At 47.7% G+C, this 16,682-nt stretch overlaps 3 protein-coding genes across 3 annotated transcripts; 2 read left to right on the top strand and 1 right to left on the bottom strand.

The window, feature by feature from the left end:
• Positions 1 to 126: 126 nt before the first annotated feature.
• Positions 127 to 2,801, top strand: B0J16DRAFT_31717 (uncharacterized protein). Its single transcript, XM_046125356.1, has one exon. It carries the CDS (start codon positions 435 to 437, stop codon positions 2,496 to 2,498), a length of 2,064 nt encoding a protein of 687 aa, XP_045989617.1. The 5' UTR covers positions 127 to 434; the 3' UTR covers positions 2,499 to 2,801.
• Positions 2,802 to 5,726: 2,925 nt separating this feature from the next.
• On the bottom strand, positions 5,727 to 8,016 carry B0J16DRAFT_297318 (major facilitator superfamily domain-containing protein; the record flags this gene model as incomplete). Its single annotated transcript, XM_046124455.1, has 3 exons — positions 7,390 to 8,016; positions 6,949 to 7,341; positions 5,727 to 6,893 (listed from the first exon to the last, which is right to left on the bottom strand). The coding sequence occupies exons 1-3, from the start codon at positions 7,621 to 7,623 to the stop codon at positions 5,727 to 5,729; spliced, it is 1,794 nt and encodes a 597-aa protein (XP_045989616.1). The 5' UTR covers positions 7,624 to 8,016.
• B0J16DRAFT_258407 (uncharacterized protein) lies at positions 7,922 to 9,703 on the top strand (the record flags this gene model as incomplete). Its single annotated transcript, XM_046123182.1, has 1 exon — positions 7,922 to 9,703. The coding sequence occupies one exon, from the start codon at positions 7,922 to 7,924 to the stop codon at positions 9,701 to 9,703; it is 1,782 nt and encodes a 593-aa protein (XP_045989615.1).
• Positions 9,704 to 16,682: the final 6,979 nt, after the last annotated feature.

Genomic DNA, 16,682 nt, shown 5'->3' with positions numbered 1-16,682 from the left:
ACACGACTTAATTCTAATTGACTCATCGTGATAAAACCCTTATACAGATTATGAGTCGAATTTAGGTAAATTGTCAAACAATAAATGGAAGGAATTACCTGAAACGACTCCTTCTCAATAGGCAATGACGCGCTGTGAGTCACTCTCCAATTCGGGTTAACAGCTTCTATTTTCTGCTCACGTAAGGAACGACTCCAGCCTGTGGAGAAGCTCGCCACTCCAACATGAACATCACGATAAATACATCAAGTTCTCGCTACTTCTACCAGAAAAATCATCAATTCGTGACAAAGAGCCAGTATTTTGAGGCCATATAATTACACCCTTCCATCTGCATCTACGCGGCGTTTGGGATTCGTTTTCACGTCATTCGCTCAACTTCAACCACCAAAATACCACTATCAAGCACCCAGCAACAGCCCACTAAAAACGTCATGATCTCTACAAATTCAAAACCAGATTCGCCCCAATCCCGGAAACAAGCGGTGGCTGAAGCCTCATCGTCTCGAGTTGTCCCCAAACCTGTGCCAGAGTCGCAGGCCCAGGATCCCAGGACATATCAGATTGAGCAGCTGCGGCGACGTTATTCGCCCAAGGAGACCACCGCACCAGATGGTGCAACTTCACTGCTGTTCAAAATCAAGCCCTCGGACCCAGACTTTCCATTCGAGTTGGCCGCTCTCGAGTGCGATATCCGTGTTCCGCAAGCGTACCCGGATGAGAAGCCGGTGTTGCATGTAAAGAACAAGGACATCCCGAGGGGTTTCGGTATCAACATCGAGAGAGGATGGGATGGACTCGTCGAGCAGAGGCCCGACGCTACGTTGCTCGCTCACACGCGAGAGTTAGACAAGAATCTGGAAAGGTTTCTGTCTGAGCAAAAGGCCGAGACAGTTAAGCTCGTGACTTTTAGGGACACGAGGCATGTGGAGGCACAAAAAGCTCAGAGTCAAACTGAGACTCAGACACAGGAGCCAGCGCAGCCCAAGCAAGTGTCTGAGCCAGCTCCGTCAAAACCTGCTCCGGTGCCTTTCAAGTACGTTCCAGAACCGTCGTACACGAAAGACGAAATCGCCGCTGCGAAAGAGAGGAGAGCTCTTGAGATTCGCCAGCTTGAGGCGCGCATGAAGAGAACACCCGAGTATCGACGTTCGCCCGATGGTGTAGTGTATACTCTGCCGCTAGAACCTCAGAAGCGCGCTCAGCTTCCGCCAGGACTGCAATCTGTGAGGAGCCTTCATCTCATCATTCCTTTGCTTTATCCTCTGCAGAATCTCCGTATCCAGCTCAACAATGTCGAGCCTGAAGATGCGGAACCAGTGGAGGAACTCTTCTACGAGAAATCTGCAGAACAGCAGCATATGTCTCTCATGAGCCACCTAAACTACCTCGCACAAAACATCCACAAGCTTGCCAAGCAAGCACAGGCTCAGGCACCCAAGGTCGAGTCACCTGCCCCAGTGCCTGAAGATCAGTCTCAAGACGACACAAAGGCACCCGAGCCGAAACCCGAGAATAGCCATATTCAGGTGATTCCACGACCTCCGGAGTGGGGTTATGCTGCTGGAGATGACGAGGAAAGCTCTAGTTCTGATGAAACTGATGAAGGTGGTGCTGTGTTGGAAAACGAAGAGAAGGAACCGCAGGTTTACATGCCAGGTGAAACCCCTGAGCGTGGTACCATGTTGTCATTCCCTTCGATTGAGTTGCACGGTATCGAGCTCCTACAGCTTTCTCTCTTGAGCATCAGCGTCAAGTGCGAGCGATGCAAGACAGTCAACGAAGTCATGAGCTTGAAGCCCGATGTCGAGAAGACGACGAGCTGCAAGAAGTGTGCTACGGGGTTCTCCGTCAAGTTTCGGCAGACACTTATTCATGAGAATTCTACACGAGCTGGCTTCCTTGATCTGGCAGGATGTAAAGTGGCAGACATGCTTCCTAGCACGTTTGTTCCAACTTGCGAGAGATGTTCTACCCCAGCTCAGGGTCTTGTCTCAGTACGAGGCTCATCCGTGACAAATGTCTGCCGAGACTGTCATGGCCACTTTACTTTTAAAATCCCCGAAGTCAAGTTCTTGTTTATCACCCCCGGCTCTCGTCCTCCGCCCACCGCAGGCCCTCGTCGGAAAGAAGAGAAGCTTGGCCTCCATGCGGGAGACCAACTGCCCGACAAGGGTGCATGCGCGCACTACAAAAAGTCGTACCGTTGGTTCCGCTTCTCATGCTGTAGCCGCGTACATCCCTGCGACAAGTGCCATGACAGCCATGAAGACCATATTAATGAATGGGCCAACCGCATCGTCTGCGGCTGGTGTAGCCGCGAGCAAAACTACTCATCGGCTGTCGAGGCGTGTAGGTTCTGTGGTCGTTATCTGATAGGTAAAAAGGGAAGAGGATTCTGGGAGGGTGGAAAGGGTACCAGAGATAGGAGAATGATGAGTCGAAAGGATCCGAGAAAGTACAAGAGGATTGGTGGTTCGGCGGCCAAGGAGAAGTAAAGTTGGCGGGTTCCTTGTCACAGCTGGGAAGCGCGAGGCTGAAGTCTCAGAGTACAGTGAGTATAGTTACGAGAGGGTCGCTTGCTGTCAGCTTGAATGTAACCCCAGATCAGCTGAACCAACATTGTCCACCGCCACTGGCTCTTGTGTCCTCTTAGCGGTTACGAGCCGCCAGACGTGCTATACTACTCTGTACTCACAATTAAATACCTGCAACCACTACAAATAACAGAAGAGATGGTTTCTCAAGAAGCACACAATCTTGGGACATGTGAAACGTGGATCAGTGGGGGTCATTCTCACCCACTCTGTACGATCCCCTGGTTCTATTCCCGTCGGTATCTCGCTGTAGACGCGATATGATTTGAAGACGGAGGTTCGTAACGGAGTGCCACATTGAGTTACAAGGCGTTTTGTGAGTGTGTGTGGGAGTATTTGGCGGCAATTGATGTGACGGGGTTTAGATAAGTATTCACGAATAAAGAATTAGAATGTTAATTAATTGAAAGAGAGAATTATATGATTGAATGGATTTTTATTATATTTGGCGGTGATGGTGGTATTATGATTATTGTAAGCGTGGTGATGGTTGGTGTTGATGAATAGTTACGAAATTGTGATCGAGATGGACGTGATCAAGGACTTTTTCCACTTGAGTGATTGACCGAATTGTAGCAAAATGCTGCGATGGTTCCCCAATTGCATATCTATCCCTGTAAATAGGACTTGATGGTGATTTTGGTATAAATGTTGACTTGGTGACGCTATATCATCTTCATCATGCATGCAATATGTTGATAACATACGAACTACCACAGTTAAGCCCCCAACATGAATAAATGTTGGGAAGCTCTGGAGAAGTGCAACTCCTATCATGATTTTTAATCGAACGTGGTTACTATGGAAGTTGGAAGCTTGTAGAACAGTCTTTGGCGATGAGCTGACCCCTACGACAACATACGGATCGTGGCTGTCATGTCATGTGAAGCCTCAAAATAGAAGTGAACCGATGGAAATACCGCAAGGTTTCAGCGACATCGGATACAGTTTGTCGCGAGATCCAAAAGCATGTGATCCATTTAAAGCGGTTTCGGGCGCGGGATGATCGGAAACAAGGTTGAAGACGTGGGATGTGATCAGATCCTTCGATAAGCAAGATAACAGGCCATAATATTCGGAAATGTATTATTCTAATTGTCTTTAAGAGTGAGGTGATCATTGGGGGTGTATAAGACCCAAAATATGCAGGTACGGTAAGATAGTCAATGCCCCAATCACCACCATTGTATTGTGCACATGAAATGTGACGCGCCTTTCAGTGCTGTGCCGTGCCCAAAACTGAATCGACCTGAGGCCATCGTCAAACAAGCGAGTCAATAGGACCTTTGACCTGTCATGGCGTATCAATTTACCCCACACTCTCTTTAACTCTAGACCAGGGGTATGGGGATGAACCCTTGTTGTAGCATCACGAGATTCATAGAGTTTCGCCCCTTTATTAATTAGAAACGTGACATTTGTTGGTTCCTGATTGATTCTTTGTCTGAAACCTGAATAATGAGAATGGGGACCTGAATTAGGAGGCGTTTGGATCGACGGACAGACGCGCCACGGACCGTCAGCCGTCCATCACGGGACCTAATTGTGGCTGGACGGGGGTAGTTCCGGGTTATGTTTGCTAGTTTACTAGAACCAAATGGTAGTTGTATTGCATTGTTTGACACTTGAAAGAGTCATGTCAGTGCTTGCTTGAGTTTGGGGCTGAAGGAGAGGTAGACGCAGTGAATGATGGACGCCCAACGTACACTACAACTCAACTCTGTGCCTCAGTACTGTAACATTCCATACTCGTCCACCGAGAAGTTGACACTCTAGAAGACAATCAAGGCATGAAACGACTAAAGATAGTGACAACTCGGTCAATCTAGTTAGTCAATTAATTAGTAGACCTTAGCTTATCACAACCCTCAAACAACGGCGCCCCCGAAAGATCAGACACCTTTGACAGCACCACGTGCGCCTTGACCCTCTTCCCAGACAATTCCGCGATTCATCTCATGCCATCTGATCTAAAAGCCCATGTCACGAACAAACAAAACCCGACTCATGGAAGTCAAACCCCCCCGCGGGTTGTCTTCCGGTGTCCGGGATAGCCCCTGAAATGTGACCTACAGGGGGGTTTCAGTTGCCCTTCTAGAAGGTCAAAGCCTGGATGAGACTGAACCTTTGTTTTATCAATTGATGCCCAGTCGTTTATTAATTTAATTTAATAGGAACAGAAATGAATAATAATTGGTTCAATATTTGTTTGTTGATCGAAACGGTGGTTAATGATGGTTATTCCTAAACAGTCACCGTTTCTTGTACTTGCTATTGACTGTAGTTGAAGTAAAGTCGAGACATCAACTACATACAATGGATCATACATGAGGCTATTCAACTGACTTGCCTTCCTGACGGTACTTGGAATACACTGCATGGTGTCTTACATATTAGCAAATGGTAGAATATGATAAGGAAGGTGGAACCTTGGTCGACATCTACCATTCTACCGTTTCGACAGTAAACAATCAATCACCAAACGGCATTTAAATAAAAAATGATTTATTTATTAAATAAAAAACAAATCGCACCCCCAAGGAAATCAGGCTAAATCCCTCACCCCCAAGCCAAAGTCGATATCTTCTCGCCTCCCTCATCTGATGATATTGCCGAGCTGCATACAAAAAGAACCCGGGACTCTAGACCCATGATCCCCGCTCAGCTAAACCATCACCTTTAGGTATCCTCGGGAGACAAAAACCCGCAAATCCGTTCAGATCGACCCCCTCGGGCGGCAAAGAGAATGCAATGCAATGCAATGCGAAAGCTTGATAGGCAATAGGCGAGTGCCTAAATGCTTCACCTGATACCCGACAATGGATCTTCCCAATCTCGTTTGTTCGGCAAAAGAGATACGACAGGGCAACAGGGCAGGGTAGATAAGACAGGGCAGGGCTGCAACAGAGGCGTGGGCGATCGACGGGACTCATCTCGAACCCTTGGCTCGGTTCTGGGTTTGGTAACGGTTCCCGCAGTCCTGGGACGAAAACCCATCTACTGCTCGCTTGCTTAAGCTTGAAGCAAGAGATTTATTTCATTCGGGCATCGTTGGACCGAAACACCTCCGGCCTACTTCTTCGGGGTATCCGTAATCAAATAAAAAATCAAGCACGTCCAGACATAGTTCTAGGGGCTATTGGACTGCTCAAGGCTCGTCTTTCGTCTTAGACATGGCCTCAACCATAGCCAGACCTGGCCTGCCACTGAATGCTTGAGATTGCATTCCGCGCCGGGTTCCACCTTCTCTTGCTCAAGTTCCAGTTCTTTGCCCTTGCCCTTCTCGTCGGGAACCGAGTCTCTGGGCAGCCTTGGGGACCTTGCGAAAATAGCGAGGATCAAACCAAGACCGGCCATGACGCTGCCTGCCATCCAGACCTTCTTGAGCGACGCTGCCACAGCCATGCTCATGAATGTGCTATGAGCGGCTTGACTTTCCATGGAGGCTCTCATAAGCTGTATGGCATCGTTGACTGGGACCTTGATAAGTCCAACACTGTTCAGCTCCTTGGCGAGTTGAGTCGAGAAGATGGACATGCCAACGGCGATACCCAGACATTGACCCAAGGTACGCAGGACAACGATCATGGCCATGCCATGGCCGGCGTCTTGCTTGTCGCATGTGGCCGTAACACCAATGGAGTTGACCGGGAGAAGGAAGCCCATAGCAGTACCAAGGAACATGACCAGAACCAAGATGGTTCCAGCTGACGAGTCTTTATCTAGAATTGTCAGGGCCCCAAAGATGGTCACCAAAAGAGTCCAGCCGCCGACCAAGAATCCTTGATATCTTCCTGTCTTTGATGTTACCAGTCCTACCAATGCCGCCATAGGAGCAACAGTAAGGGTTGCTGGCAAGGCCCAGACTCCTGTCATGAGAGGAGTTTTGTACTTGACGCCCATGTAATACACGGCGAGATAGTATAGCACCATCCACATGAGGAGACCGTGCAACACCGCCATGGCAAGATGGCAGATGGTTGATGGACTCCGGAAAAGACTTTTCCGGAACATCGGCCTCTCGATCTTCTTCTCATATACCCAAAGGGAAATGAAAGACAAGACGCAGATAGTGAAAGGGACGATGACCGCCGCTGACTTCCAGGGGTAAACAGAGCCACCCCAACTCAAGGGCAGCACCAAGCAGACAGAGGAAGCGATGTAGAGAAAGGCGCCACCCCAATCAAAGTTCTTGATGTCCCTAATGTTACGATGATGCTTATCGTATCCCATGAGGGCCCAAGATCCCGCAAAACTCAGCGCAAGGAAAGGAAGAGTACCCCAGTAGATGTATCGCTATTATCCTCAATCAGTACGCCTGTGTCCAGATACAATATCAGGGGTTGCCTACCCAAGCAGAATCTTTGGTCTGGACGATAGCACCTCCGACAAGAGGACCAGAAACGGTTCCCATAGCCCAAAACATGTTCTGGTACGCAAAGGACCCAAAACGCTTGCGCGCAGTGTACAAGTCCGCCGTCACCAGATTCGACAATGCCACAGGCCCTCCAGATCCAATGCCCTGGGTCGTGCGACCGGCAAGAAGCATCCCAGCATTCTTGGCAAAACATGAGAGGAGAGATCCGGTTATGAACAAGGCCAAGGCAGCGAGGTAGGCCGGTCTCCGGCCGAAAACGTGGGCCGCTTCGGCGAAGAGAGGTTGTGAAATCGCAGAGGCAAGCAAGACGGCAGCTCCCATACTCAAGCTCATGGAGAAGGAGGCATCGAGTTCTCGGGCGATGGACTGATGCTATGTCAGTGGTGGTTATGGTCTCATTCATGGGCAACTTACGGGGAGGATAACACAGATACATGTGGCATCGAACGCCGCGATGGCCGTCACGATGTTGAGGACAGCAAGAATGCCTAACCTTCGCCAGCGGCTCATCTGATGTACCATATCTGACTCGACGTCCTCGAGGGTAGCCGGGTCAGAATCGGGATCGGGGCCACGGACGAGGACGGGCACCATGCCATCCTCGGTCTCATAGACTTCGCGTTTGATTGAGAAGACTCCGTCTGCCATTGTTGATTCAGTTGGATGTCGGTTGGAGGGGGAATACGAGTAGGTGGAAGGGAAAGGGGGAGAGACATATTATTTATTGTGGCAATATTCTGAAGTAAATGAAAGAGGGGGACGACTTGATTCTCAAATCATATTTCTAGGGCTTCGAACACATTCAATTCTATGGCTTTTTTATGAAGTTTATCGGTTGCCACGTCACTTACAAGAAATTGTCGGGAGTCAACACAAAATAAAACTGTATTTGTCCCCATCTGCCAACCTTTTTCACCCTCTTGTCACTCCTCCGTCTATACCTGAAATGTCGTTTCCCAGTTGCCCAATGCTTCTCTCAAGCTTTCTTATGTCCAGCGTGATATACTGGAACGCTTACTTTATTGTTGCCTACATTTTGAGACAGCGTGTTCCAGATATTTATCATCGCCTGGGAGAAGATGAGCTTCGCAAACTTTGCCCTCTGATTCTTTTTGTTCTTCGGGTCAGTTTTGGGTTTGCAGTATCCTTTCCAGCGTGTGGGATAGCTGCTACTACAACACCTTGGGGGGTTAATCAACCCCTGAATCCCTTCGGCCAGGTCTGTGTCGTATCGCAAGTTGCGATATGGGCAAACGAACTCTCCCTGATTCGATTCTACTCTCTCGAACTCTTCGTTCATCATATCCTCTGCCTCGTCGCGACATCGAACATTATCTTATCACCGTCGATACACCAGATCAAGCCCTTATACATCTACTTCGCTTCGCTGGTTGGGGATGTTGGACCAGTATCCGTGAGCATTCTTCGACTGCTCGGTTACCGTCTGAGTACACACAAACCGATGTATTGGACATCCCTTGCGTCGACACTGCTTCTTATCTTTGTTCGCATTGGGTGCGCTTTGTACACTCTCACCCAAGTCATGACGGACCCTTACAATCTTACCGACTGGGTCTGGGTCATTGCAGTCTTGGTCTTCGGTTCCTACTCGATATACACTGCGATTGTCAACTTGAAACGCCTGGGAATCATCAAAGTCGACCCGATCCAATACAAAGTCACGTACTTCAACCTATTCGAAGTCCCGATCGCAAATATGTACATGGCACTCGCTTGTAGTGTTTCGTTGCTCTCGATCTTGTTCCTGTATGGCATCTACTTGGATAGGCCTTTGATGACAGGGGAAACACATACTATCTCGCTTCATTCACTTGTTGTAGTAGTCATCGGGTTGACTGTAGCTGTTGGTGTTAGATGGGGCTTTCCTCATAACGCATGCTTAGCCAATCCATGGGGGGACTTGTATGTTCCATTTGGGGTGCTGGCTGCTGGCCACTACGCCAATTACATCAGTCGACAGACCTATGTCGACCACGATACAGTCTTGGGATCGATTGGAATCAGTGTCCCTCTTTTCTTCGTCTTTTCTGGGGTGGCCCAATACTACACAGCCAAAGACGCCGCGGCATTACGCGAAGAGAAGAAGCCTGCAGATGTCAACTACGTCAAGATGCATCTCGAGTCGGCTGTCAAGCACGCTGTAATATTCGTTGTTGCGCTAGGAGTTTCAACACTCAGGGGCATGGACGTTTTGGAGACGGCACGAATGGCTAGTTGTGCTTCTGTGTTGGGACAGCTTAGAACCCCCTGGCCCTTTGGTGAGAGTCCTCTAACTCTGGACATACGGAGACCATTGGATAGTCTGGTCTCTTTTGTCAAATCTGATTTAACTCTTGCCAACGTTACTGCATGGTACATCGGATTCGAGAGCAGCAGCTTTGCCGAGGCTATCCAGGCTCGTTTGATCCTGGCGATGACTTTTACGGCGGCTACCTTGATATCAAGGAAAATGGTTTCGACAAAGCCATGCAAGGCGGCGTCAACGCCTAGCAAATCTAGGGGGTCCAATCTGATCACTCTACTCTATGTAATTTTCGGCACTTTACAGGCTATGTTGGTTTGGAAGTATATTACGTACAAAGACGGCACTCCAGAGGTCAGTGTTGGGTTCAAGAACTTCCGATCCATCTTATCGGATCCTCGTACTTGGGTAGGACTTTTACACATGGCTGCATTGCCTATTGTTGTCCTTCAGGGGGCCACATAGGGACTGCGTTGGAAAAGAATGATGGAGAGTCCGATTATACCACGTTTTCTGTAAATTAAGTAAAAAGTTTTGCCATTCTTGAGATTCAATTAAACTCCTGGTACCAATTATAGTCCCCTATCCTAGTAGCAGTCGCTTCTCATCCAAGATTTGCGTCATGTGAGGAACATGTTGTTTGTATCATTCTTAGATCGACATAACCTTGTATATGATATACCACAGGCTTTTTGTTCCGTCACAGGCAACATCCTGAGTCTAATACCGGTCTGAGAGCCCTGAAATCCTTGACGTAGCCGCCGTAACGCCAAACATCTTGTCGAGATAGGTCACTTGCGCAGTTAGGTCAGTGATAGCTTGCGTGTTGCTGGTCGCCTTTTTGCAGTTATCTCTTGCCAGGGTTGTCAGGTTGGAGTAGGCTTCTTTGACTTTTGTGACCTTTTCCATTTGCTCGTCGACAGTGCTCTTGACCTAGGAAGGCAAATATTAGTTTCAAGCGATGTAGAACGTAGGAGCTCGATCCATCTTACGCTGGGAACTATCGCCTCAATTCTCTCCTTGATGACGGCTGCGCGGTTGTTGTTCTTGGTCGTAGTGATCTCAAGCTCTTCGAGGCGGCGCAGAAGACCACTATTGATGTTCTTCATTTTGTTGAACTCCTCTTGTCGGTCCGCTTCGGAAGCACGGAGTTGTGATGAGAGTGTTTGGATCTCGGTCTCAGCAGCTTGGAGTCTTTCTTCAGTTTTCTTCAAGGTTTCTGCAATCGCCTTCTCAGAAGGAGTTGGGTCATTCCGTTTGCGAGGTCGATCGATGACCACAAATTCGTTTTCCGCCATAGTTGCGAGTTTTGGTGAAATTGTTGGTGATAGTTGGCGGTGTTAGTTTGGGGAGGAAAGAAATGAAACAAAGGAAGATATGTTTCCCGGCCGCTCCTGCCAAACTTCAAACTTCACACAACTTTATTTATTCTTGTTTACCTAGGCAGCAACTCCTTCCTTCCACGAGTTTCTCTTTGCCCTCTACTCTAACCTTAACTCAACCTGTTCTTTCCAAGTTGCGAACCTAAACCTTGATGCTCGGATATTGGTTGTATCAAAAAGCAAACGACAGCCAGTCTCAAGGAAAACAACCTATTTTCGGTTCACCTATCCAGCCACCACCCCAGGCTAGGTAAGTAACAGAAGAAATGTTCTCTAAGACTTAGACTACAGAAATAAAGTAGCCTAAATGCTAGCCTAAGCTGGCATAAGGTGGCCAGATTATTTCGTCTCTCATGCTTTTGGCGATTAATTCTTCTGATACCCTGCGGCCCAGGGATAGAATGCTCGGGCATCCCTTCCTCCTTGCTGTCTTTTCTCCCCAGAAGTAGCAGCAGCCCGTGTAGCAGAGACGACACCGAAATATGGTTGCTCTTGTTGAGGCTTCATGTTACCAACTGAAGAACAAACCTCACAAGGTTCAGGTCACGCCAAGCGAGTCAAAAGACGGCACGCATAAAACTTTGTAAGAAGGCAATTTCGAAAGAGAACAGTGTTTTGTGTCTCCTTGGGACGTCTCTTAAGCCTTTACAAAAGATTATCTCGACGATGGAAACGCATGGAATGAGTTGAGGAAAGTGTACAAACAGGCATTGGGACAAATGAGAATGATGGATAGTAGATACACGAAATCAGCCATGTGGGACATTATGTCGTCGAATCTATCTACAGACTCGACATGTGTAGACTATCTTTGAAGCAGTGCGCAGCAGGCAGTTAGAGTAATGAATTCATGAGTGATGGATGGTTGTTAACAACTTGATTGATGAAGTCTTTTTGCAACTCGAGCCAGTGACTGTAACAAAAACTTCTTTCTCGATACTTCATCGGACCCTTCACACTTACTTTGAGAACCGTTATCCCTATTTCTTGGCTCGCAATGCAACTCACTGGTTGCCACGACGATCAAGAATGTCATTTAGCTTGACAACTATGTCAACTCGCTGATCTTGCGAGTCGGAGCAAAGCTTCCAAAAAATGATCAATTGCTCAAACTACTTGAGGATCAACTGAACTGATATCACCAGGACTGACTTGACATCATCGTTGATCGATCCCTCGTTGCGGATCCTGCGATGATGTAATGGACGCTTTTGGCGATCCAATCCAGCACAGAGTTTAGGAACAGAAAGCCACAACCTCTGGAATTGGACGCCAAGTTAGTCTGTTGTCTCTGGTTCCTGGCTAATGGAGGATACATCATCTATCAACTGACCTTGGGTCAAACGTCTATGTTGCTATGCACACGCCTGAAGCTGATCTTATGGGGTTATTCCATGGCACAACTTTGCCCAGGAAAGGGTTGTGGAGTGGACATATTAGAGTATAGTTCCAAAGGCTTTGAGGCTGATTCAATTCTCGATCGATTTGATATGGTCTCAGAGCTGCAGTGACATATGTATGAGATATAGTGGAAAGTGTTCCCATTCGGAGAGTTAGACGTCGTCTGATACAACAGCTAATCCGAGTCAACAACGTGATACATAAACGCCATCTCGATATAAGGGCAATTTCGTCATTGTAAATTTTCAAGAGACCAAATTTGTTACGGTATACGAGAATCGTTTCCACGTTGAGCACCGTTAAGTCACCCTTCCTTGGCTTAGATACAGGTTGTGGTCATGTGAAGCTAAATGGGGGTCATCGCGGGGGTCTTGCCTGTTTCACGCTGGATAACCGTTGCATAACCAGTTTCAGCTGAGTTAATGAGATAAACTAAACCAATAATGAGGGATACAGCTTCTTTTGCACTCTGACATCATTTTTGAATCCTTCATTGACCGAGGTTGTTGTTTTGAGGATGATTCAATGTCAAATGTCCATTTTCGGCATCACGTGGGCTGGAATATCTAGGCTGCAGTCTGCAATCCACAGATGCTCCCTCACAACATCAGATCAGAGTTGTTAGTCTACATGTAGGATCTGTTATTATATCACATTTTATTGTATCCAGTGACTGCCAACGCATCGACTCGGCCCGTCTGCCATCCATCCATCTTTGATTACCATGTCCTACGGGCCGCGGATCGACACCTCTTCTGGATGAATGTGAATAGCACAGCGCATACAATACAGTAATAAGACCAGGCACAGCAGCTCGAAAGGGTCTCATCCTTCATATCCCAGCCCCGGGCCCGCGGATCAGACCCTCGATGCATCCGCATGAATGAGATGTCAAGCTTCCCAGGTTCTCCGCATCACCAGGTCCATCCTCCCTCCTTCGGGGCGGCCCAGAACCCATCACATGTCGCCTGTCAAACCGAATGAAGAAGCTGTCAATCTCAAAAGAGTCCAGACTGAAGAATGTTACGGCCCTTGGATCCGATCAAGAGAAACACCCTCCGTTTTCCTCAACGGCATAGTTTCTCCGTCGGCTGCTACCCTTTTGCTTCCCCGGACATGGGTTTATTTCTGCCAATTTCCAGTTCCCTGGGAAGTTGGGGAAATCCGGACGAATTTGGGGGTTGACCGTTGAAACCTGACCGTCTGCCGCAACGAGAAGGAGGGGGTGGCAAGTTTACATGCAAGTCGGCATCCAGGACAGCGAAGCAGAAGCAGAGGCAGATATGGATGACATTCAGAGGCCAATAGCCTGGAGCCTCCCCCGTGGCATGATACCGTGTCAGCTGGCATAAGGACCCTGCAGGCATTATGATATACCCGATAACCTGGGGTAAGAAGAGATGCTGTTTGATATCCAGTCCAATCCAATCTACCAACACATGCGCGACCTGCCTCTCTGAGCCGCGGGGGCGCAGCCGATGCTCAACTGCTGATTAGCAGAAGAACGATTATTAGGCAAAGGTGCCATGAGAAACCGCGCGCATCATCTTACAAGTCGAGCATCAGACGTTGTCGCGAGCATCAGAAGACACTCCCGGCTACACCACCATGTAAAGTTTACGGCACCTTCATTAAACAGTTATCAGCAATCTACTGTATGTTCCGATGGGCATGCTTGTTTCTCGATTTACAAGACAGTCTCGCTTGGACCAGGCTGGTGGTAATCAATCCTTCAACCTAATAAGCTAAGCTTTTGGCGATAACCATCCCCGGTATGTTTCAATATCAAAGCTTGGCTTTGCCTGACCGGATACAAGATTTGACAACCGGTCGTCTAATTCGACACATGACATTTAATTTAAAGTTGACAATACGACGTCCCAGCTCGAAATAGTTAACGCAAGGCAGATATTTCATTGTTCCATCAACCCCCAACAGCCATGGTCAATTACCGGCCGCGGCACAGCAACAGTAGGCAACATTTAACTCTCGGCAGAAGATACAAAAGGGGCAATTGTTGAATGCGGAGAACCTGTCTTCACCACGTGGTACAATATTGTACTATTATTTACGGGCGTTGAAGAATTGGTGGTACAGTCCGGTACTGTATATCAAGTACCTCTCTCCGAAGTCGCTCACAAAGAATAACAGTTTGTCCCCAAGATCATGATAAGCGCTAGAACGCACATTAGTTTGAAGGTTGCCAGCCTGGCGCTGATAACTCGGTAACCTTAACAAGTTGGTGGTGTTCTCAAAGGGGCATCTTTTGTCGGCATCCAATCCAAAGCGTCTTGAAGGTTTCCCTAGAAGGCGGCTGAACAACCTTCCCGGCAATAACATTGCTTCAGCCACTCTCCATCCTTCAAGGTCTCACTTGAATCAATCAATGGTCTCCAATATCCATCTCCAACAAACGTGCACCAAAATTGCAGTAGCTCAGATCCCCCTCATCGGCAACTCCGTTGAATCCATATTGGAGACTATAGTAGGATGCATATCTGCCCACATGGCGAAGGCGATTTATCGATAATTCTCATGGTAGAGTCCCCATCTTTGTCAACTTCGCCTCCTCGTGGCTAGGTACATGACACAGAAGCACAGCCACGAGAATTTCACGTGTCAAAGAACATGTCAAAGAGCTGGGTTTAAACCAAAGGCAACCTAGTCGAAACAAGAGGCTACAGTATCCATATTTGGTCTCCAATGACAGAGCAGTAATTATCAGATAATTGCCGGACCGACACAAGGCGGTCAAATATAATTCAACGTCACTGGTCAAACAACAAGAAAAAGGGCCGTGAACTGTGCTGCAGGCAAAACGGTGATGAGGCATGGCGACTCTACGGTCAATTGCGGCCCCTCAATAATGCCGGAGAATGGTTTTTTCCTCTTTTTTTTTCGGGTTTATTCCCCACTGATAAAGGAAGAGGGAAAAGGGTGGATCGTGACTTCCGTTTTCTGGATCCATTCCGGTATTTGAGAAGGTGCATTCCGATACTCTGCCTGGCTCCTGCTGGGGCGGGCGGAGAAAGGATGATGCAACAGCGCCCAACTCGACCGTTTGCATTAGAGTTTACAGGGCTGATTACAGGGGAGATGAGAAGCAGTTTGAGGTCAGTTTGAGATAGGCTTGACTGGCTTTACTCCACTAATGTACCCTTTCTCCAAAGAAAGGAAATGAGATGAACGTATCTGTAAAGGGGTGGAGATTGGGTGCGCGATAAAAAACAGAATTCAATTTTCTGATTCATCCAATATTTCTCGCCAAGGAAGATCATTCTCCATTACCCAGTTGCAAAGTTACATTCTCACAGGGAGATGGAGAAGATACTTGCGTCATTTCTTGATACTCCAACATCGTCAACTGTTGCCTGTTCAAGACTTCAGCTTGGTTACTACTGTGTAATTACTGTACCGCATGATCAAACAAGATTGACTATCTAAAGCATGGATGGAGGGATGGATGAAAAGATGGTGTGTTGATACCCAAGAGAACCTTCAACTCCACGTGCGGGAGAAGACTTCTAGAAGGTCTCAGTTGAGAGTTCAGTGATTGGTCGGGGCACTTCGGATCTCAGTTCTGCACACCACCAGCTGGAATAGGTTTAGAAGTAAGTCTAGACGATCGCCAAACCACTTTCGGACGAGCAGAGGCCTGAGGCGTCGATGTATTATTCGAGCGCTTGACTGCCACTAAGAGAAACTCCGACAGCGGCCACTCGACGAGCGCGGCTAGATAGATTCAGTACGTACTTCTGGTACCTGTAAAGCAATTGCCGTTTAGCGAAGAGTTGTCGGCCAATATCCGGCAGAGTTTGCCGTGTTTTCTTCCCGGAAAATGGAATACAGTAAACAGAGTATCCGTAAAAGCAGCTGGCTTGGACAATGTCTCACATCCGGTTCATTATTCGGTCATAGTCGAGATGACTTCTTGATGACATCCCGTTTGCGACACCTTCAATGTCTGATAACAGACAACGCATCAACAGTTTCACCATCAACAAAGCAAAGAACAGAGCCGCGTGATTACAGATCAAAAGAAAACAAAATCTAATTCACACCATTGGACAATACAGGCTCTGAACCTGACTCTAAATCTAAATCTGGGGTGTCGCGAGACGAACCATTACACCCCAGAGTATGACGTAGTCTGGGGGAGGAGGGATCTCGATTGGATGGGGGGAAGAGATCTTGGAGAAGCAAATACCTTGAGAAAATGTCGATATCAGCTTGAGTTTTCGATGTTGACCATCTCTTCATTTGCAGCCTTGCATGTCCCACCGTGACGTTGATTGATCACCAGCCTTGGACCTGACCTTGGATACTTGGTTGCAGCCATTGGATGCGATGCAACCATTTTTCTTGTCAGTTGAAGCACAATCTCATCGCGATATGGAAACATGTGCCTGATTTTCTTTTTTAATTCTCGCACACCACACTCCTTTCATTATCTAATTAATTGAAATTTTAGTGATTTAATGATTCGCGGTTGATTAAAAGTTTTGACAGGCTCCATCGATGATCTTGATGCGACGTCGACCGAACCGTTTTAGAGTACCTCTTGATCCGTATTGTACGGTACAGTACCAAACAGTCAGTAATTTCATGTTTACAACGGCAAAGCTAACCGCTAGCATATTTCGGCTTTGACGGCCAGGTTC

The sequence above is a fragment of the Fusarium flagelliforme genome (genome assembly GCF_020744385.1).
Source record: "Fusarium flagelliforme strain FIESC 12 MPI-CAGE-AA-0113 chromosome Unknown B0J16scaffold_1, whole genome shotgun sequence".
NCBI classification, from domain to species: Eukaryota; Fungi; Ascomycota; class Sordariomycetes; order Hypocreales; family Nectriaceae; genus Fusarium; species Fusarium flagelliforme.
Note: the sequence above shows the minus strand (reverse complement) of the source record. Positions and strands in the feature narration are given on the sequence as shown.